Source organism: Rhinoderma darwinii, chromosome 8 (assembly GCF_050947455.1).
Source record: "Rhinoderma darwinii isolate aRhiDar2 chromosome 8, aRhiDar2.hap1, whole genome shotgun sequence".
Lineage (NCBI taxonomy): Eukaryota > Metazoa > Chordata > Amphibia > Anura > Rhinodermatidae > Rhinoderma > Rhinoderma darwinii.
The window spans coordinates 97,030,811-97,052,945 of NC_134694.1; the positions used below are offsets into that span (position 1 = coordinate 97,030,811).

At 42.4% G+C, this 22,135-nt stretch overlaps 1 protein-coding gene across 2 annotated transcripts; it reads left to right on the forward strand.

The window, feature by feature from the left end:
- Positions 1 to 850: 850 nt before the first annotated feature.
- Positions 851 to 21,149, forward strand: RAP2C (RAP2C, member of RAS oncogene family). Of its 2 annotated transcripts, none has more exons than XM_075835959.1 (4): positions 851 to 1,230; positions 4,670 to 5,155; positions 9,230 to 9,547; positions 16,540 to 21,149. In XM_075835959.1, exons 2-3 carry the CDS (start codon positions 4,883 to 4,885, stop codon positions 9,506 to 9,508), a joined length of 552 nt encoding a protein of 183 aa, XP_075692074.1. In that variant the 5' UTR covers positions 851 to 1,230; positions 4,670 to 4,882; the 3' UTR covers positions 9,509 to 9,547; positions 16,540 to 21,149. The 2 variants fall into 2 exon arrangements, with proteins under 2 accessions (XP_075692074.1, XP_075692075.1); XM_075835960.1 differs by lacking the exon at positions 851 to 1,230 and adding an exon at positions 1,239 to 1,296.
- The last annotated feature ends 986 nt before the right edge of the window (positions 21,150 to 22,135 follow it).

The window sequence follows — 22,135 nt, forward strand, 5'->3', positions numbered from 1 at the left end:
AAAATCTCTGTCAAGCATTGAGTATTTCTGCTCCATCATAAGAGCACGACGGACCCTAGTGACTTAGGGCCTGTTCACATCAGCGTTGACTTTCCGTTCCGGGGTTCCGTCGGAGGTTTCCGTTGCAGGGTTCACCCGACGGAAAGTCAAACTGAAACCACAGCTTCCGTTTCAGTCACCATTGATATGAATGGTGACGGAAACATTGGTAATGGTTTCCGTTCGTCACCATTCCGGCAGGTTTCCGTTTTAATGACGGAATCAATAGCGGAGTCGACTGCGGAATGGTGACGAACGGAAACCATTAGCAATGTTTCCGTCACCATTCATATCAATGGTGACTGAAACGGAAGGTGTGGTTTCAGCTTGACTTTCCGTTGCGGGGTTCACCAGACTGAAACCTCCAACAGAACCCCGGAACGGAAAGCCAACGCTGATGTGAACAGGCCCTTACTAATGCGTTACGTTGTGGCGTCTGTCGTTTTGATGGGAAAAGTAGCATTGCATGCTGCGCTATTCTTCTCGTTAAATATCACTGAATGGCTGACGCAGACTCTGGCCTGGTTTTCCATGGCTACCAATCAGGGAATAGATTCCATATAGGAAAAATGAAAGCTACACTGTGATTGGTTGCTGAGTAACACGAATAGTGTAAAATAATACTTATACTTCGGCGCTCCAGCTGTTGTGAAACTACAATTCCCAGCATGCCCTGACAGCATTTGGCTGCAATAATAAAGTATTTCCTGTCGTTGCATGCTGGGAGATGTAGTTTCACAAAACTAAGGACGCTAACCCCTGGCCTTTGGCGTGCCGCCTTTACACCCCTCCATTCCTATACAGACAGCACATTGCACGCCCACATACCAATACATAGCGTTGTCTCATTAGCCAAAATTACCACCTTCCCTTACAGTCACACAAGACCCACATAGGGTACGGGGAGCCCTAGGACACCCACATGCGAAAATTCCCCCACCCAGATCACATGAGCACCTGCAGCCCATATAAAACAATCATCTTATCCTCGCCATTTGAACCTGCCGCTCAGCGTCCCTGCAGCTTCTCCACGGCGTTCACGTAGAACGCTGACATCACGGTCATGTGACCCATGACGTCAAGTCCTTCTACAGGATAGGAACTAGCCGCTACCCTTCCACATCCGCTGGAGCAGTGGTTTGTACTTCCGGAGCTCCGGAGGACCCGGGACCCACCCTGAGCGGAGGAGAGGTGAGCTGTGCGGGGAGTAGGTCCTTCTATCTGACGGGGGTCGTTATATGTGGCAGGAGAAGGACGGTATATGCTGTTCTATATCCCCCTCTCGGTTTGGTCTAGTGCAGTACCCTGTCCGTGCATTGTATGTTACCTCTGTGGTAGGACTGCGCTGCTCAGGGGGTGCAGATATTACAATGGTTTTCTAGTGCAGTGTTTATGGGAGGCCTGGCAGTGTGTTCTATATATTCTGCTCATCATCCTGGTGTTCTATATCTATTATGATATTTCCCCCCACCCCCCAGTCCTGCACTTTAGGGTACAATCCTCTCTTTATGTCACTCTCTACACTGCTGATAACCCCGTGCCCTCTTATATGGTGTATGTGTATACAGCATGAGCCCATAGTACTGCAGGGCACAGTGTGGGGTTATCTGTGCCAAACTTATAATTGGCCATTCTTGCCATGTTCCTTTTGGGTGTTATTTGCCAGGGAGGAAACATGTGCCCATGGCACATATAATGCACCTCTTAGTCTTTATCGGGTATGTCGGAAAAGCTCCCCACGTACACGGTAAACAAGTCCATAGGACTCCGTTATCCTCATGGAGACCAAAAGAGTCAGGCTGGTATGCTATTTTTACGCAAAAAAAAAAAACCATATAACGTGCAGAATCCATTTTTTAACATGGGAGCCTATGGGTGATGGAGCCACCGTAATGGCATCCGTCACAGAAAACTTTAAATGTATACCTCAGCGAGCTTCCCCAGTGAGCGAGCATCAGGTAGCTTTTGTCCCTGTAGAGTCCCCTCCTGTCACTGTCCATATATGGAGCGGTGGCGAAGTACCTGGCTAGCGCGTTAATAGATGCTTTGCCCTGGGGCTCCGGCTCTGGGAAAACTCCTGACGTCACTGTTCATATGTGGACAGTGACTTCAGGGGTTTCCCTAGAGCCCGTTTCTGGGCGATGTGTTTCCACTGCATGCCATATAAGTTGTCCATAGCCTGTTATGGGCCCATTCTGCACTTCTCATTTAAAGTGTCCCTCTCATTGCGTTCTCCCGACTGATCCAATGTCTGGTATGGAGGGAAGCTACTGCACGCTGGGCAGTACAGTTGTCGTATGACGCCCTGAGGGTATCGTCCTACAAATAAAATAGGACCTGTACACTTTACTCCCTTATGTTAGATGGGGTGGGAGATCGCATTGTGTGGCCCTCTATATTAAGGTCTCCTAAGTTGTTTTTCCTCATTGAATCATATGGAACAATTGAGACGTGAGCCATCATATGCTGTATTACGGAGCCTTGCTTCTAGGGGATAATACGGACCCTGCAGGCATAAAAGAGAAGCACCCCGACCATTAATACCTTTAGTGCGCAGTCACATGCGGCAGATTCTGTTGCAGAAATTTTTTGCAACTAAAAATCCGCTCCGTTCATCTGAATGTTTCTGCGGCGGGCGCGTGGATTTCTGCAAGTTTCGTTCAGATGACTGGGACTGATTTTCAGTCGCAGACATTTCTGCAACAAAACCTGCCGCATGTTCGTTGACCATTTCATTTGACAGCAGGAATTTCGCTGCGTTGGGTCTGTCGGGCGCTATTGGTATCTGTCGTGCAACGTTATCCGGCAGAGTGTTGCGTAGATGTGAACAGAGCCTTACGTGAATGTGATTTGTAAACCTCTTATTTACTTTTTGTGTTGGAAAACTGCTGCGGTTTTTCGGAGTTGATATTTTTTTGTGTGAAGGTGCCCCTTCAGGTCTGATCTCTCATCCGAGCTGACCACGGACGTGAAGATACGCTAATGCTCGCTGGGCGGTACAGTTGCCATGGCATATGCACGGGTCATGTTCTGATTAATATACTCTGAGCGTTGTACGGTACCGCCCAGCGTTGTTTTGCGTATCTCCCGCCTGATGTGGGGTGCGGAGATCAGACTGGGGGGGGGGCTCTTTAAGACTGGCATTCTCTTATCTGCTGCTGTTTTACTGGATTCTTTTTCTATTCATTACTCTACTCTATTCACTACAATGCGGAGACCATTGCATTGAAAAATAAAAATATTTCCCATAGAAGAAATTCTTGAAACCAACTTTTTAGAACTGCCTGAGAGGACTCACATGAGCATTTCTTCCGCCTGCTCGGACTCCTTTCTATATTTTTTTTTTTTTAAGGAGTGCTGCTACTTATGACCTGAGAGACTCCTTAGGGTTTGTTCCCACAGGCAGGATACGCTGCAGATTTTCCAGAGCATATCCTGTCAATGGGAACATACCCTTATAGGGAGACTGCTGGTCCGTTATATATATTAGATTAAGGGGTCAGCAACCTTCGGAACTCATCTGTTGTGAAACTGCAATTCCCAGCATGCCCTGACAGCCTTTGGCTGGAATTAATATAAGATCTTTGGCTGCCAGGGCAAGCTGGGAGTGTTAGTTTCTCAACAGCTGCATTGACGAAGGTGATGCATTAGATGATATCCGGTTCTAGAGTCCAATTTTGGCATTTGGGTTCTTCATGTAAGGCTGTGTTCACACTGGTATTAATTGAGATGTAAATGCTACACACAGAGTAACCATTGCAGAGTTTCCCTCCGGATTTTCCATGCAGAGATTCTGCAGTGTTTTTGCAAGGGAAATTGAGACTCCGCACTGCTGGTCATTTTCCGCAGGTGTTTTCTGTGTTTTTTCAGCAGCGTGTGGATGATATTTGTTTAAATCTCATCCACTTTGCTGCTACTCGATGCTTCAGAATCTCTACACATAAATCCGGCCTGAAGTTTTCAGTATTTACGCTGTGTGTGGAGTTGGATGTACTCTTAGAACCCATTATGTGCGTCATGGATCTTTTAAAAATGGAAGCCATGACGTCCGTGTATACGAAGTCTAAATATTTTAACTGTTTGATGTCCACCGACAAATAGGTTGGTTCCTATTTAGTCCGTTTGTTCCTGTTTCTCTTTGCTGACTTTGCCTTAAAGGTTTATGTCTAAAGCTGGAATTATTTTGCAACTTTCTCATGACCAGTTTGTGAGATCTTTGGCTCAAGTTAAGTCCAACAAGGGGCCTGGCATTACCAGATTCTCTTTATTTTAGCGGTTGTTTTTTTTTTTACGTGTTTTTGCATGAAAAACATTTTTCAAGTACTTCTTTGTTAAAAAATGTTGCTTTTTTGTTTTTGAGATGCAGGTTCTATGCGTCCACTTTGCACAGAAGCTGCATCTCGGCACTTTAACCCGAACCCGTCACTATAGCTGACTGACGGCTGGGCTCAGGGTGGAACGTATGTTCATCGGACACACAGGATCACCCTACTAATGATCAAATCTAAGTTGTCATTTTTTTTCCCTATTAAATACATCAAAATGTATCACATTGATCTTTTGGTTAAAATTAAAACTTTACATTTTGGTTAAAAACTAACTTTTTGTTTTTCTTTTTGTTTGCATGAAGGGAGTACTGGAATCTGGAGGGACCCTCAAAGCTGCTCCTCTCCTGGTGCTACTTGGTGGAGAACCTCCGATCCTCTCTGCCCTACCAAATCCACCTCCAGAGGACACTTTATCGTACAGGAGGATATGACCACCTTCAATCTCCATCCAGCACACTAGCTCCCTCCTAACCCTGTTGTGACGTAGTGCATGAGCTGTTTGCCTCTCTGTGTCCATGAGGGAATATAAAGTGGTGGTGTTGGGCAGTGGCGGGGTTGGGAAATCTGCCCTGACTGTACAATTTGTTACGGGCACCTTCATTGAGAAGTATGACCCCACCATTGAGGATTTCTACCGCAAGGAGATTGAGGTGGACTCTTCACCATCTGTGTTGGAGATCCTGGACACAGCTGGCACAGAGCAGTTTGCCTCCATGAGGGATTTGTACATTAAGAATGGGCAGGGCTTCATCTTGGTGTATAGCCTGGTGAATCAGCAGTCATTTCAGGTGAGTGCACGCTCCGAACCAGACTGGAGCCGCTGTGCTACGAGATGACATATCTTAGAATGGCAACTTTTAGGCACGCTGTGGACATGCATGGCAGAGTTGCGTGACTGTTGCACTCATAAGGCCGCATTCAGTCGCTCGATATTTGCAACAGACCAATGCAGCAAACGCAACAAGTAGATGTCTGTGAAAATGGGCACCTTTTGTGTGAGGGAACTGCAACTTTTTATTGACTTCTATGGGGAGGATAGTTGTCCGATGGCATCGTATGTGCGAAAGTTACCTCATGTCGTCCCACTTACTCTGGTTTGTTGAAGATTTAACGGCTGTTTCTGCTGCATGTGAACATGGCCTTATAGTTAAACTAGCAGAGTCAAATTTTTCTTTATTTTTAATTCCAGATACTTTTAGTCATACAAAACGACTGCTATAAAATACACACTACGTTTTTTTTTGGCAATCGCCAACGTTAAAGCGATTAAAGGAACAATGTCTGTGCAGCTGTTAACTATGTGGATTGTAAGCGGTTGTACTCAAAGTGGAGCTTTAAAGAAGCTCTGTCACCACATTATAAGTGCCCTGTCCCCTACATAAGGAGATCGGCGCTATAATGTAGGTGACAGATGTTTTTTTTATTTAGAAAAACAATCTATCTTTACCACATTAGGAGTGATTTTAGCTTTATGCTAATTAGCTTCTTAATGCCCAAGTGGGCGTGTTTTTACTTTAGACCAAGTGGCCGTTGTACAGAGGAGTGCATGACGCTGACCAATCGGCATCATACACTTCTCTCGATTCATTTAGACAGCGCATAGTGACACTGTTTTTCACGATGTGCTGTCTAATACTGACATATTAACGTTACTAAAGTGTTTAGACCGTGAATAGACATTCCTTCCAGCCAGGATGGGATGTCTATTCACAATCCCGACACTTCGGTAACGTTTCTGTGCTGCTTACAGCAGAGCAAAGCGTAATCTTGCTGTAACCTGTCATTTACAGTGTGATCTCGCGAGATTCCGCTTGCTCTGCTGTAACTACCACAGAAACGTTAACGAAGTGCAGGGATTGTGAATAGACATCCCGTCCTGGCTGGAAGGAATGTCTATTCACTGTCTAAACACTTCAGTAACGTAAATATGTTAGTATAAGACAGCACGTCGTGAATAACCCAGTGTCACTATGCGCTGACTAAATGAATTGAGAGGAGTGCATGACGCTGATTGGTCACTGATTGGTCGGCGTCATACACTCCTCTGTACAACGGCCACTTGGTCTAAAGTAAAAATACGCCCACTTGGGCATTAAGAAACGAATTAGCATAAAGCTAAAATCGCTCCGAACGTGGTGAAAATAGATAGTTTTTTTCTAAATAAAAAGCATTACTGTCGCCTACATTATAGCGCCGATCTTCTTATATAGGAGATAGGGCACTTATAATGTGGTGACAGAGTCTCTTTAATAATTAAAATGCCTTCACATTACGAAACCATAGACATGATCTCTTTAACACAGGAATCTGTGTTTATGGATTTCTGTGAATCATCATGTTGTGCAACCTCCTTGCAAGGCAAAAATAGTCATGAGTCGGGGTAAAGTTCATTTTATTTTATTGAATCTAAAGAAAAAAAATTAAAGATTAAAAGCTGTTGGTCAAAAACCCAGTGTGGAGTTGGAGTTCATGTCTGGCGTCTTCATATTCACTCTGAGGACTCTTTACAAATGGGACTCCTATCCCGCTCGATCTAACGCCTCACGTGTATGGCCCACTGCATAAACCCAGGAATATTGGCGGTTCTCCCTCTAATATATGACTAGGTATAACCCTTATAACGTCAGAGCTTTATTGCCATTAAGTGTTCCTGCTAAACCGGTCACCACAACCAGGGCTGTAGGAGTTTGTGTTTTGGAGCGGCCTTATAAACCTTTCACTTCCTTAATTTGCTGGGTTTGGCAGTGACGCTCATACAGATCAAATGCACATAGATGCCTGAGTAACAAGACGTCTTTATAAAGTAAACCTCTGTCCTCGGCACGCTTTGTGGGCTTATTTTGTGAGTCTCATGTTGGCTCTGCTATAAACTCCCTTGCAACTCACGTTTACGAGATCCTCTCCCCCTTATGTTTTTTTTTATTTTATTTTTTTTATATATTTTTTTTTTTTAACCAAAAGAACGATCCGGTCTCGGCACAAGCGAGACCGGAAACCTTCCCTAATATTTTCCTGGGGAATGTACCCCTTCGTGGGGATATGATGGGCCTAACACCCAAGTCTATAAAATGGGTACTTGGTTTAAATGATGTCTATCGGCACTGAATGTGGGGATGGCGTCGGTGGCGGGGAGTTGTGTACATTACTACACCCGTAAATCTGCCCATACACAGATTACAGTCTGCAGGATATGATAGCAATTTAATGTGTAGCGGTTGTCTCGACTCTCCCCTAAATGCACATGTAGGGGGGGGGTGGATTGATGATTCATCTTGTGTATTGCCAGCTTAAAGCGACTGTCACCTATTTTATGCTTCTATCTCTGAGAGCAACGTGAAGTTGTAGGTGGCCCGCTGATTGACTACTGTAGAATTATGATTTAGGCCCTATTCAGACGACCGGATAATCGGCCGTGTGACGGACATTTTTCTTAACTGCCAACACACGGCTGCAGTAAAATCAATTCAAGTCAATGAGGCTATTCACATGGCCGTTTAACGGAACGTGTGAACGGCCCAAGAAAAAATACCACTTGTCTTATTTTTGTTAGTTTTCCTGGATCCCTCAATAGACTCAAGCCTGAGGGATCTGTGAAAATGGGTCCTGCATAGGTGCAAATCTATGTGACACCCGGTAGTGCGAATAAAGCCTTTGTTACATTTACAGTCTTTGTGCACAGCGTTCTTCCCATGCCCACCCACTGCTTATTGACCGCTTTCCCTCCATTACTCTGCCCTATCTACAGATGACGACCTTACAAAAGATTAGGGTTGTCACGATACCAGAATTTGGACTTGAATACCGATACTTTGTGTAGTTTTCGATACCAAAACCATACTTTGTCAGAAGTAATAAAGAAAAAAAGTAATGCCCTAACAGGAAGTATGGTAAGACAGCCCTGGGGTCCTTCAATGGACCCTGGGCTGTCTGCCCATATATGGTGTGTCCCTCAATCGTGTCACTGATTCCCTGTGACTTCTTCCAAGGGGCATCGCCCCTTCTCATTTCCTCTTGAATGCTGCAGTCAGCTTTAATCGCAGCTTTCAGGGGAATAGCGGCGGACATGAGGTTTCTCTGATCTCCGCTGTTCGAGCGGTGCTGCGGCTGTGTAATACAACCATTGCCCTGCTCCTGACGAGTGCGTGCGCAGTCAGCATGAGGTCATGCAGCCGGCGCTTCACTAATGAGCGCAGGCACTGAAGAAAGAACATTGTTTTGCAGTGCACCCGCCGTGTTCTGTCTTCAGTGCCGCTGCTCATTAGTGCAGCACTGGTCGCATCACCTCATGCTGACCGCGTGCACTTGTCAGGACTCGGGAGCGGGGCAATGGCTGAATCACACAGCCGAAGCCCCGCTCTCATACATTCATGTGTTACAATGCAAAGCTGTGCGGCCGCACGGCTTCGTATCGAAATACATGAAATAACGGTATCGAACCGTTTGAGGGTGCACTGTATCGAAACTGTTTCGATGCATCCCTAGAAAAGACTGTATAGACAATCATATAGAAATACATAACTCCTCCACCATCTGTTCAACTGCCTTCTCTGAGATTGGCAATTTTCAATCCAGTATATATTGCGATCGTGGCTATACATAGCAGGTTCTATGTTCTTTTTAAGCTCTGTAGGAGCCATTATAGTGACCCTTAGTGGTCGTCATCGGTTTCATACGGCCATAATATCGCCATAATGCTGCACTTTAGGGTCCGTCTTGCATCTGCAACACCTGGACCCTCTAGTGGTTCTACTGAACTTGGATTACTATAAAGCCATAGATATTCTGCATTGGCTGTATATGTACGTAGATCAATGTCTATATATAAACAATCTAACTTCTGAATTGATTTTGTTTTTAACCAGGACATAAAGCCGATGCGGGACCAAATAGTCAGAGTCAAGAGATATGAAAAAGTTCCTCTTATTTTAGTCGGGAACAAGGTTGACCTGGAATCTGAGCGAGAAGTTATGTCTACAGAAGGCCGCTCTCTGGCTCAAGAGTGGGGCTGTCCGTTTATGGAGACCTCTGCCAAGAGCAAGACAATGGTGGACGAACTGTTTGCAGAGATCGTCAGGCAAATGAACTATGCCTCTTTGCCTGAGAAACAGGATCAATGTTGTACAACGTGCACTGTTCAATGAGAAACTCAGAGGGACCTCACACATGGCCATAAAGAGCAGGTTGGTTTGGAGAGCATTTCTTTTCCTGGATATTTTAGGTCCCGCTGAGTCTGACTGTATCTTGGCAGTCAGTATGTGGCAGCGGATTGTCCTCCAGTGGAAAATGTTAAGAAAAAAACATGTTTGTGTATAAATTCCATCTGTGGCCAAACATCTACCATAGGGACACTTGCACCGCTCCATCAACGAGATTATGGCTCTCCGAATAAGGTGGCAGAACTAAAATTTTATAACCAATTGTTTTTGTTTCGTAAAGGTAGTAAACAAAAAAAAATATAAAAATTTTGGTATCACCGTAAACATACTGACCTGCAGAATAATGTTACCATGTAGCTTTTACCATGCTGTAAACACCGTAAAATCAAACCCAAGTCAAAGTAGGAATTTTATTTTTCCATTCCGCCCCAGATTTTTTTTCTTTCCGTTTTTATGGTAAGTTGAATGCCATTAAAAAAAATACAACTCGCCTTGCAAAAAACAAGCCCTAAGGCCCCATTCACACAAACGTATTTTTGTGGCCACAATTCACACGCAAATCTGCAAGTTAATTCCGGCCCCATTCATTTCAATTGGCCCATGCACGCGGCCATATTTTGCGGTCCAGGCTCATAGACATGAATGCATGCGGCCATGTGCATGGCCTGTGATTTGCGAGCGTCTTGCGGGTGACACTCTGCGGCCGTCCGACCCGCAAATCACTGCCGTGCACACCACTACGGTTGTGTGCATGAGGCCTTATACGGCTATTTTGACAGAAAAATAAAGTTATGGCTCTATGAAGACAGGAGGAAAGAACAAATTGATCCTTGTCCTTAACCCCTTTCCGCATTCATGCACATCACGGAAGGGATCTCCTGACATGCCTGTACACGATGGTGATTGTGTGGGCTCCGCTGTGACTGACTGCCAGGCACCCGTTGCAACAGCTGGGGGCAGAGAAACTTCTGAATGCGTCCGTTTAACACCTTTTTTAAATGCCGCGGTCAACAGTGACTGTGGTTTTACAGGGGGATGGAGCTCTTTCTTTAGGCAGCCCACAAAAACAATCACCGGCTGATGTGTTGCCATGGCAGCTGGACGATTATGACTATAACAGACTGCCTGTCCGTCTTACACTGAGGTCTTATTCACACAAACGTGTTATACGTCCGTGCTACGCGTGTGATTTTTAACGCGCGTCGCACGGACCTATAAGTAAATGGGGGCCGTTCAGACTGTCAGTGAATTTCACGCAGTGTATGTGCGCTGCTTAAAACTCACGACATGTCCTATACTTGCCCATGTTTTGCGCAGCACCCACCCATTGGAGTCAATGGGTGCGTGCAAATCGCACACGAAAACACTTCCGGGTGCCGCATGTGATTCAGGCAACAGTAGTAAAAAGAATGAATGAAAACAAAAGCACGAGGTGCTTTTGTTTGTAAACCTAAAAACAGAGTGTCATGATGCTGGCTGCGTGGAAATCACGCAGCCACGCACCATATGCTGATGCCACACGGACCTTTTGCGTGCGCAGAACGGACACGCTTGTGTGAATAAGGCCTGACGGTCAGTAATGCTTTGGTCAGAGTATACCAAAGCATTATATCAGCGATTAGTAGATCGTACAATGAAGTCCCCTAATGGTACTAAAAACATTAAAAAAAAAAATTACACCTATGGTATCGCCGAGATCGTAATGACCCAAACAAAAGTTCACACATTATTTAAAGAGGCTCTGTCACCAGATTTTGCAGCCCCTATCTGCTATTGCAGCAGATAGGCGCTGCAATGTAGATTACAGTAACGTTTTTATTTTTAAAAAACGAGCATTTTTGGCCAAGTTATGACCATTTTCGTATTTATGCAAATGAGGCTTGCAAAAGTACAACTGGGCGTGTTGAAAAGTAAAAGTACAACTGGGCGTGTATTATGTGCGTACATCGGGGCGTGTTTACTACTTTTACTAGCTGGGCGTTGTGTATAGAAGTATCATCCACTTCTCTTCACAACGCCCAGCTTCTGGCAGTGCAGCACTGTGACGTCACTCACAGGTCCTGCATCGTGTCGGCACCAGAGGCTACAGATGATTCTGCAGCAGCATCGGCGTTTGCAGGTAAGTCGATGTAGCTACTTACCTGCAAATGCTGATGCTGCTGCAGAATCAAGTGTAGCCTCTGGTGCCGACACGATGCAGGACCTGTGAGTGACGTCACAGTGCTGCACTGCCAGAAGCTGGGCGTTGTGAAGAGAAGTGGATGACACTTCTATACACAACGCCCAGCTAGTAAAAGTAGTAAACACGCCCCGATGTACGCACATAATACACGCCCAGTTGTACTTTTACTTTTCAACACGCCAGTTGTACTTTTGCAAGCCTCATTTGCATAAATACGAAAATGGTCATAACTTGGCCAAAAATGCTCGTTTTTTAAAAATAAAAACGTTACTGTAATCTACATTGCAGCGCCTATCTGCTGCAATAGCAGATAGGGGCTGCAAAATCTGGTGACAGAGCCTCTTTAACCCGTATAATGAACGCCGTACAAAAAAACAAAACCAAGACCATTGGTGGAATAGTTTGGTTTTTCCATTCCCTCGCCCCACAAGTTATAATGTGGTGACAGAGCCTCTTTAATTATAAGTGGCTTATCTTGTACATAAGGAGATCGGCGCTGTAATCTAGATTACAGCAGTGGTTTTTTTTATTTAGAAAAACTATCTATTTTCACCAAGTTATGAGCGATTTTAGCTTTATGACTTTCTCAATGACCAACTGGGCGTGTTTTACTTTTTGACGAAGTGGGCGTTGTACAGAGGAGTGTATGACTCTGACCAATCACTGTCATACACTTCTCTCCATTAATTTACTCTGCACATAGTGATCCTGCGTTGTTCACTATGTGCAGTCACATACACACACATTAACGTTACTGAAGTGTGTTGACAGTAAATAGACATCACCTCCAGCCAGGATGGGATGTCTAGTCACAATCCCGACACTTCAGTAACGTTTGTGTGTGACTTAGAAGCGCAATCTCGCGAGATCTCGCTGTAAATGACAGCACAACGTGATCTCGCTGTGCTGCAAGTCACGCACAAATGTGACGGGATTGTGTATAGACATCCCGTCCTGGTTGGATGCGATGTCGATTTATTGTCCAGACGCTTCAGTAACGTTAATGTGTGTGTATGTGGCTGTACATAGTGATCCAGCAGCATCCCTATGTGCTGATTACATGAATGGAGAGAAGTGTATGACGCTGATTGGTCAGCGTCATACACTTCTCTGTACAACACCCACTTGGTCAAAAGTAAAAACACGCCCAATTGTCTATTAAGAAAGTCATTAGCATAAAGCTAAAATTGCTCATAACTTGCTCAAAAATGATCGTTTTTCTAAATAAAAACCACTGCTGTTCTCTACATTACAGCGCCAATCACACTATGTAGGAGATAGGACACTTATAATGTGATGACAGAGCCTCTTTAAAGTTAATTAAGTCTCATGTACCAACCTACATCTTGTCCCGCAAAATATAAATATGCTTCTGGTTCTTGAAATAATTTGGATTCAGAAGTGTTTAGTGTGCAAACGTAGTAAAACCTAAAAAAACAATACATGTGGTATCACTGTCATCGTACCGACCCATAGAATAAAGGTAAGATGTTATCTATGCTGTAAATTTAAAACGCAAAAAACAATGCAGGAATAGCGCTTTTTTCATGCGACTGTCGCTGGAAAAATCAAAGTTATGACTTCAGAAAACTAAAAGGAAATCCTGGTCATTAATTCCAAAAGAGGAATAATGAAATGTAACCTAAATAATGTCCTTCTACAATTTTGGAAGTTGGAGTGGGGCAGTCTTTCGTGTGCCAATCGCTTACTATCCCTTGTAGCTCTTTTCATTTGTATAAACAATAGACTCTCCCATTTCGAACACTCCTAATATTCTTACATAATGTTTTTAATGCCGGCCATCGAGCTAAAAATATGTAAGCAACAAGTTGCTCATCTATCGGTGGAACCCCTGGTCCCTCTGTCAACGCTCAGCTCGGGCCAAAATGCATATCACGATGGAGAGCAATAAAATAGCTGCCAAATAGGGAATTAGTTGATAAAAATGCAGTACTACCAATGATCTTAAGCTTCGGGAGCAGACCGCCGTCTGGGTATGCCAGCAACCATGGCGTCTATGGCAGGCCTAATTTGTAGGTTCAATAATGGCTCTTTTGATCAGGTTGGGAGCCTTCGCACTTTGAATTACTTGTAAATTGCACATGACCGATATGTAAATATTACACAGAATGAAAGGGGTGGCTATGGTGTTCACCCAGTTTCAAAATACGTGATGTTGTAGTATAACCTGTTTCTTTCTAACCTGCCCGGAGCTGCTTTTGTTACTTGTAGTGTTATTATATATAATTAAAGATGTTACATGGTGATTGCTTTTTAAAGGCTATGTACACCTTTGAAATCCCCATTTAAAAAAATGTACTTAGATACTTTTTTTATTAAAAATGATTTTTAATTTTTGAGACACAGCTGCTCTGCATAAGGAGCAGCTGTATCTAGCATTGAGACCTGAATCCACGGAAGTGACTGGTTGTGTCAGCGGGTTCTGCGTGTCTGATGCGCAGGATCGAGCTTTTGCCAAACTTAGATGTGATCGATTACATGTGGATCCTGTGTCAGACACACGCAGGACCCACTGACACTGAACCGGTGACTCCCGTGCTTTCAGGTTTCCGTGCTAGATACAGCTGCTCTGTATACAGGATACAGAGCAGCGGTATCTCAAAGTAAAAATAATTGTTAATGTTTTTTTGTGGGGGTTTTTTTTTAAACAAAAATATTTACGTACACCGGAAATCTTTTAAAAGGGTACAACCTACTACAAGGTCTAGTCCTGTGTAACTCCTGAGAATTGAAACATATAAAGGAGAAATTGACTCCAGTGCCCAAACTACAAGAATCTAGTATTCTAGAAGAACGCCACTTAAATGTATCTTCGTGTCAAGGGATGGCACAGGTGGGGATCCTCCGACCTAAATCTAAAACCAATATATGTCTCAACTACACAAATTAACCAGTTCAGGACCGGGCTATTTTGCGCTTTCAGGACCAGACACCGTTTAGCCATTTTTAGCACGTGTTAGTTAAATGGCTATAACTTTTTTATTTGTTGGGCTAACGACGTGATTTTTGCGAAGTGTTTTTTCCGTAGACAATGAAGGTTTCATTTTTTATCGTTTTTATACACCTTTTTTGCTATTTTAGAATTTTTATTCATAAAGTTTGAAAATAATAGTAAAAAAATAAGCTTTTTTACGTTTCAGCTATTTTTTTTGCGAACATTAGTTTTGCCCTAAAATAGACCTTTTATTTGTGATCGTCATTGTCTACCGTAAATGTTAATATATTACATGTCTATATTAGGGTAATTGGGTCAGCGCTAGCGTTACAACAATGATTGGCGGGGGGGGGGGCATTTTTTTGCAGTGGGTATTTTATGTGTATTTTATTTTTTTTTGCACTTTACTTTACTATTTTTTTTTATTACTATGGTCTGTCCCCCAAAGGTCAAAAGACCTTTGGGGAACTTTTATATTTTTTTTTTCTTTCTTTTACACCATGTTTTTCCACTGTAGCTGGAGCTGCACAGCAGCCCCAGTTACAGGGGAAATCAGCCCTCTCATAGTGATGATTGTCACTAATAGGGCTGTGCTGGGTCTAGTAAGACCCAGCAGCAGTCTGCCACTAACGCCACCCGGCGATCATGTGACCAGTCACATGATCACCGGGAGGAATAGAGACAGCGCCGCTGCTGCTGTCTCTATTCCTATACACAGCGTTCATTGAGCGCTGTGTAAAAAGACATCGGAGAAGACAGAAGCAGCGAAAGCTGCTTCTATCTTCTCATCGGGGTCCCCGGCAGTCACTGACAGCCGGAGACCTGACATTCAGCTGCCCGATCGCGCGGGCAGCAAGTTAAACCCGCGCCGTAAAAAGTCTATGGCTCGAGTTTTAAGGACCCTGACCGCTGGCCGTAAAAATATAGCCAGCGGTCGGGAACCAGTTAAATATCAAATCACTACAGACACATAATGTCCATAAATATCCTTTTATTAGTCCATAATTATGGATAACCCCCCCCCCCCTCCCCAAAAAAACAACAAATATACCTACAATATTTAAAACCTACTTTAAAACTTAAATTATTTCTCTGATGCCATCGGCTGTGTGCCAACAGTGTAGCTTTAAAGTTATTAGATCATATAGTCTGCAATAGGTTTACAATAATATAGAGCGAGTGTATATTAAAACAGTCCCAAATCCCTATGTGAAAAACCCGAAACATACCCAATGGTAAGTCCAGAATTATACATACGGAGTCAAATAGAAATGATATGCCAAATGGTTCAATTACCTGTGGCTAGCATGATTGCTACTACCGTACTCTGAGGAAAAACACTGACGCTCGTTTCGAAACCTTCGTCAGGTCCTGCCGACTGGGCGTACTACAATCGAAGCGCATGGTAAATCCATGCGTACAGATCCTAGACCGTGTTGCATGGAATCCCTACAAGCCTGTAGGGATTCTGTGTGCTGCCTGACCCGAGGCACTCTATTCTTCCCTAGAAGAAGACTACCCTTGTAATACGGACTGAGGTACAGTATGGGCCTATAGCAGTCTAAGGCTCCATATTACAGATCCATAATACGTCCATTTGCGTGAGGCCTTACAGTTGACGGGCCGCTATAGCCGAGCAGAAATGTAACAAATGGTCTTGGTATCGGTGATAATCATTGAGCGCTTCAATACGAATCATTATCTCGGTAAGACTGCGTGGTTTGCGTAAATTGTTGGTTAGAAATATGTATGAAATTACTGAAATGTACCAATTTGAACGGGTGGCCACGTACCCTCGGCCATGTTCTGTGCGTCTTTGTATTTCATCTTCTACAGGTGACCGATATTTACATCGTGTTTGTGTCCTTTTCTCTACAGATAACTCAGAGGAATTTTGCACAGCTTCGGCTTTGAAGACTTTACAGCCCAGGTTGCAGTTCTGAGCCTCGATAAACCTGTCTGCACAACAGCACATTTGCCATACATGTCATGGACCGCTCGGAGATGGGGTGCCGCTCACTCGCCATCAGCAGCTGTGCTTGGCACGTTTACCATAAGTTATAAGAAAAACTTGTTTTTCCTTCTCCTTTTCTAGTCCCCCAAGTTCCTATTAACAGCTAATATGCAACAGTTCAGTCTCGTTTTTATTTTATTTTTATTGGTATAGTTAACCCTTTTCTGAAGCTTGTATTTATTAAATACTTAAACTCAGTATTACCTACTTAATGCCTTTTTTAAAAGACGGTTTTAACAGAGGATGACTTTGAGCCTTAATCGAATGGTTTATTTTCTGTTACCCCTAGTCTGCCCTAAACCCCTTCAGTGCCAGCGGGCATGCAGTAGCATTGTTTAACCTTTTCATTGCTTGCCCCTCGTGCGGTGAAGCGGCTCATACACTTGATTTTCTTTTATGGGCTCTATATGCTTTTGAGATTATGTTTACGATTTTTAACCGTATCAAGTGAAGCTGCTTGAAACTACATTGGTCCTGTGTTTTTGTTTTGTTTTAAATCCATACCTATTGGGTTCAGACTATGCTGGAAGCCAAGCAAGCCAGTCAACAAATTTGCCGATGTATCCGATTTATCAGATGATTTTTGACAAAAAAACAAAGCGTTGAATCCTTCTAGACAACTTAACCATGTGAAAAATGTCCTACTTTTGTGTTCGAGACCTGGGTAGTAGACTGGATTGTGCTCAACGCATAGACCCAGTGGTTAGGACTAAAAGGTATCCTGTTTATTCATAATAATTTGAATATTTTTATTTTTTTTTCATATTCACATGGGTTTTTTGCTTTTTTAAATATATATAATTATGTAGTTCTGGGTTGTTAACCTCATGTGTGTGTCTAGAATATTAACCAGCTTCAGGCAACTTTTTCTCCGTCTTCCCACCTGTGCACATACAAATAAAATGATTTTATGTTTTTTAGTTTATTATAGTTGTGTTTTTGATTACACTTATTGAGAGAATTATTATTTCTCTCAATCACATTTGTGTTGCGCTGTCATTCACACTTTTGCCCCAGGTTACAGACCATGTGACTGACGCATTTTACTCCAGAGATTAGCCAGATGTGCGGTCAACGGCCAAAGTCTTTCATTGAGTTTTTATCTGAATTCTTCTTAACTTATTTTTATTTTTTTAAATGTCAGATTACTTGAACCAAAAAACGTATAATTAATGTTGCAGAAATTTTTTATTTGCTGAAGAACTACAGTTTACGCCTCCACCTCCACTTTCAGGGCTGCTCGTTTTGAGGTTTTGGTTAGTTCTCAATTTAAATATATAGTATATAAATCCGGCTTCAGATAAAAAAATATTTTTTGCCCAAAACAGTTACTTCATTGCCAAAGAGGCTCATTCAAGGTGCATTTTGTCTTGGTCAAATTCTGATAAATAAAGTAAGGGTACAGCCCAGTGTAGTCTCTGGTAACATGAGCATCATGGCTTATTCACCGCTATGCCAGGTCGGTATTCACATAGATACCTGCAAATTCCAAATGGTCCCATTGACTTTAATGGGGTCTGTCGGGGTTCTGGTATTTTTGATGGCAAGGATCCTGTTATAGGATGCACTGTTCTTGCCTTCAAAAGTATTGAAAAGGGCAACAAAAACTCTGGCAGGGGTTCTGAGCGCTATTTTTCTCGGAGCCTTATACAGAGTTGTATTCAGTTGTGTTTTTTACATTTCTACACAGAAAATGTTTTTGTACTTGCTGAGGGTCATTGACGTCCCTAAGGCTTCGTTCACACCTATGTCAATCGTTCTTCGTCAGGAGCAGAACAACAAAAATACTGGAAGCGCCGGTATCATTGTGCGGCGGACACCACCCGTTTACTTTATTAGTTTCCGTCTGGGTGTCCATGGTTTTATCGGAAGCCATAGCACAGCATGCTGTGCTATAGTTTCCTGTATTTCTGATGGAGATCCCGAACAGAGACAACAACGCAGATGTGAGCCGGGCCTTAGTAGTGCGGCAAATTTTTTAGTATTGTGCTATTTGATGCGTATCTAGACTGCGCAGGATGGATTATCGATTTTACATAAACTATTTCTTCACTGGGCGTACCCCTGCTTCCTATGTTTGTACATTTCTTTTTAGAAGACATACGGTACTTTTATACATGAAAATTTTTGTGTTTTGTAACATACCCCTAACATGTGCCATGAGTACACCTAAAGCGGCTGTAACGACTTGTATAAATGGTCTTATTTTCCAAACCTCACACCACTTGTCCATGGGTGTTGTGTACTATTGCAGTTCAAAAAAAGGTGAACTGCAATACCAGGCACAGAACGCTGGATGGGAATTTCGCGGGTTCTGGGGGAAAAAGCCGGTTATTCTAATCTTGTAAAATCCCTTTCAAAAAAATGACACCACTAACCTCACCAGTAGTTTTACCTTGGCCAAACACATTTTATAAACCTACTAAACATACATTTTACCATAATAAATGTAATATATCGGTAACTGGTATCCATCAGTGTAGACTTGCCCTTTTACTTCAGGCAGTTTTACTAGAAATTGTTAATCGACAGCATTTTTTTTAGTCCCAATGAACATGCAAAATGAAGAAATGTTGTTGCAACTGTGACCAAATTTCTTGTCCTCATTAATTGTGTATATGATGTATCTGTAGTTGAATGAAAACGGTACATAACGAATGCCTTTCTAAGTGTTGCAGAAGAAGCCATGTTTTGGTACACTTCGTATCCGTTGGCTAAAATTGCGCAATAATTCGGAAAATACTGTTTAAGGGGTTGTCCAGCACTAGAAAACTTGGTTTCTTCCAAAAGCAGCGCCACACTTGTGAATGGAGCTGATCTGCAATACCACGCACAACCTCTGTGCTATTTATGGTAGAAAGCAGCCATGTTTTTTTTTTAAATTTTATTTGTAACGTCTCATGCACACGACAGTGTGTGCTGTTCGAGTCCTGTCAGTGATCCGAGGAAAGCTGGGAGATGTTCAATCTTTCCTCGGATCGGAGACTCGGACCATTTTTCACGGCCCCTATGCAAAGTGAATGGTTCCGTAAAGACTATAGGGTGCCACTCGGATGCCGTCAAAATCGACCCGATGGGAAACTGTCGTGTACATGAGGCGTAATACCTTTTATCCGGCTATACAGGTTTTCGACCAGTCCAGTTTTGTTAGACAGGTCCTCCAACGATCAGCTGATCACAGGGTGTCATGTTCCTTGGATCCCCTGGGATTCGCTTCAATCTTTGGAGAGCAATAGGTCAGATTCCCAGCAGCGCCACCACAGGGAAAATTAAACACTACACAGTTCTTAATAAAATCAATGGGCTGTCTTTTGAAATTCCTGGTTGAACCAGGTTTTCCAGAGAGCGTGACGCTCTTTGTAGCTGCACTCTGCTTTGGCTAATTGTTGAGGGTCTAATTCTTCAATAGGATATTTTGGTAATGCGTCTTTTAAATCAGACAAACCCTTTAATTTTATGTCTATGTCACCTCTGATTGGCTTGTTCATCCGTCATTATGTTTATTACGGTTGGATGAATGGGAGGTTTCATAAAGTGCTTTATCATTCCTTTGTGATTTTTGTTATTTTGCAAGGAGATGCATCACAATTCCATGACCCAGATATTTACCATCATCGTTAAGGAGAAAATGTTGCGTCTGAGCACATCATCTCTCAGAGGCTCTGATAGACTATCCCTGGCCGTGCATAGGACCTGCTAAAAAAAAAAAAAAATCCTTGATGTGCCACCCAACTTTTTTTCTTTTCCCATTTTTTATTTTTTTTGTCTTTCCAAAAATGTAAATAGATACCAGCAGATAGAACAGGCAAAAATGTTTTTGGTTTTTTCTCTTTGCAAACACTGTTTTGATTGAGCCTGCACCTTAATATTAGACTTAGCCTAAATATTTTTTAACAAGGTAAATATATATTCTAAATTTAGTTGTGGATACGCAGGTCTTTTTTGTATTTTATTTTATTGTTTCCTGGGAGGTGAAAAGCCTTGGGGTTTATTTTAACTTTCTGACAATATTTATAACTGAAAAATTAAAATCCTAAAGCCCAAGCTTTTTCTTATTGGTTAGTCAGCAAGCTTTAAAATTGTTAATCAAATAAGTTTTTGGTTTTTATTACATTCTGGAAATAATGGTTTTCTTCAGCACATTGGATGGGAGATTTGGACCAAATCTTCAAGGTTCCCGATCAGCTTGCATGTTAATGTTGCTTTTACAGACTGAAATTTTTCTGCAGCAGATCTGATCTGTGACAATGCAATACAAATAAAAACTACTTGACTAAGGCTCAAACTTGGACATTGTATTGTATTTCTTGTTGAACAGGTAGTCGGTGTAATGCAAATAAAGATATCTAGAAAGCTTTGGAGAGTCTGAGTGATACTCTGTTTTGGCATTTTGTAAAGCAACCCAACCATTCACCTGTTTGTAAATTTATTTTTTATATATATCTATGAAATAAATCTGTATTAATGACCTTTAGTATATGATTGTGGTTTTTCTTATTTCAGTAAACGCACAACATCCCATTCAGCCATAACATTAAAATCATCTGCTTAAGGACACGGCCAATTTTGGCCTTGAGGACAGAACAATTGTTTTATATTTCCCTCTTTGCATCCTGATGCTCATAACTCTTATTTTTTGTACGACTTAGTTGTATGAGACTTTGGTTTTTGCGCGAGTAGTTCTACTTTATGTAGGTACCTTTTTTTTTTGTACAGATATATTATAGTTTCATTTCTATACATTTTTTTATTTTGGCAAAAATGCAGTTCTGCAGTAGTTTTAATTTTTTTTTTTTTTACACCGATCATCATAAATAATGTTATTCACTTGTACAGGTTGTTACGGTGATATCAAATATGTCTATTTCATGTTTTGGGACTTATATTTGAAAAATATAAAAATGTTTTACAATTTATCATAAAAAAATGTTACATTGATTTTTAACTTATTTATTTTTTATTTTTATTTTTTTAAATCTCCTCATAGGGATTTATCATGATTTTTATTTTGTAAACTAATGTACTGGTATAGATCTATATGCTGGTACATTAGCCTGTGTACTGATTCTACACAGGCAGTTGTTACAGCATACCCAGAGGCGTAGCTAGGTTCCCCTGCACCCGGGGCAAAGATTCAGTTTGGCGCCCCCCCCAACTTATTTCCAGACATCTCCGTCCCCCTCGCCATGGTTTCTTTCCCTACCAATCAATGAGGTGTCATTTTTTCACAATATTTTTAATGTAACGAGAGTACAAAAGCATTTCTACATTTTAAAAGCGATTTAGTTCTATAATGTAATTAACATAAAAATAAATTAGAGGCCACACACAGCCCCCCTTGTAGATAGTGCCACACAGCCCCCCTTGTAGATAGTGACACACAGCCCCCCTTGTAGATAGTGCCACACACAGCCCGCCTCCCCTCTAGTAGATAGCGCCATACTATTCCCCCCCCCTTGT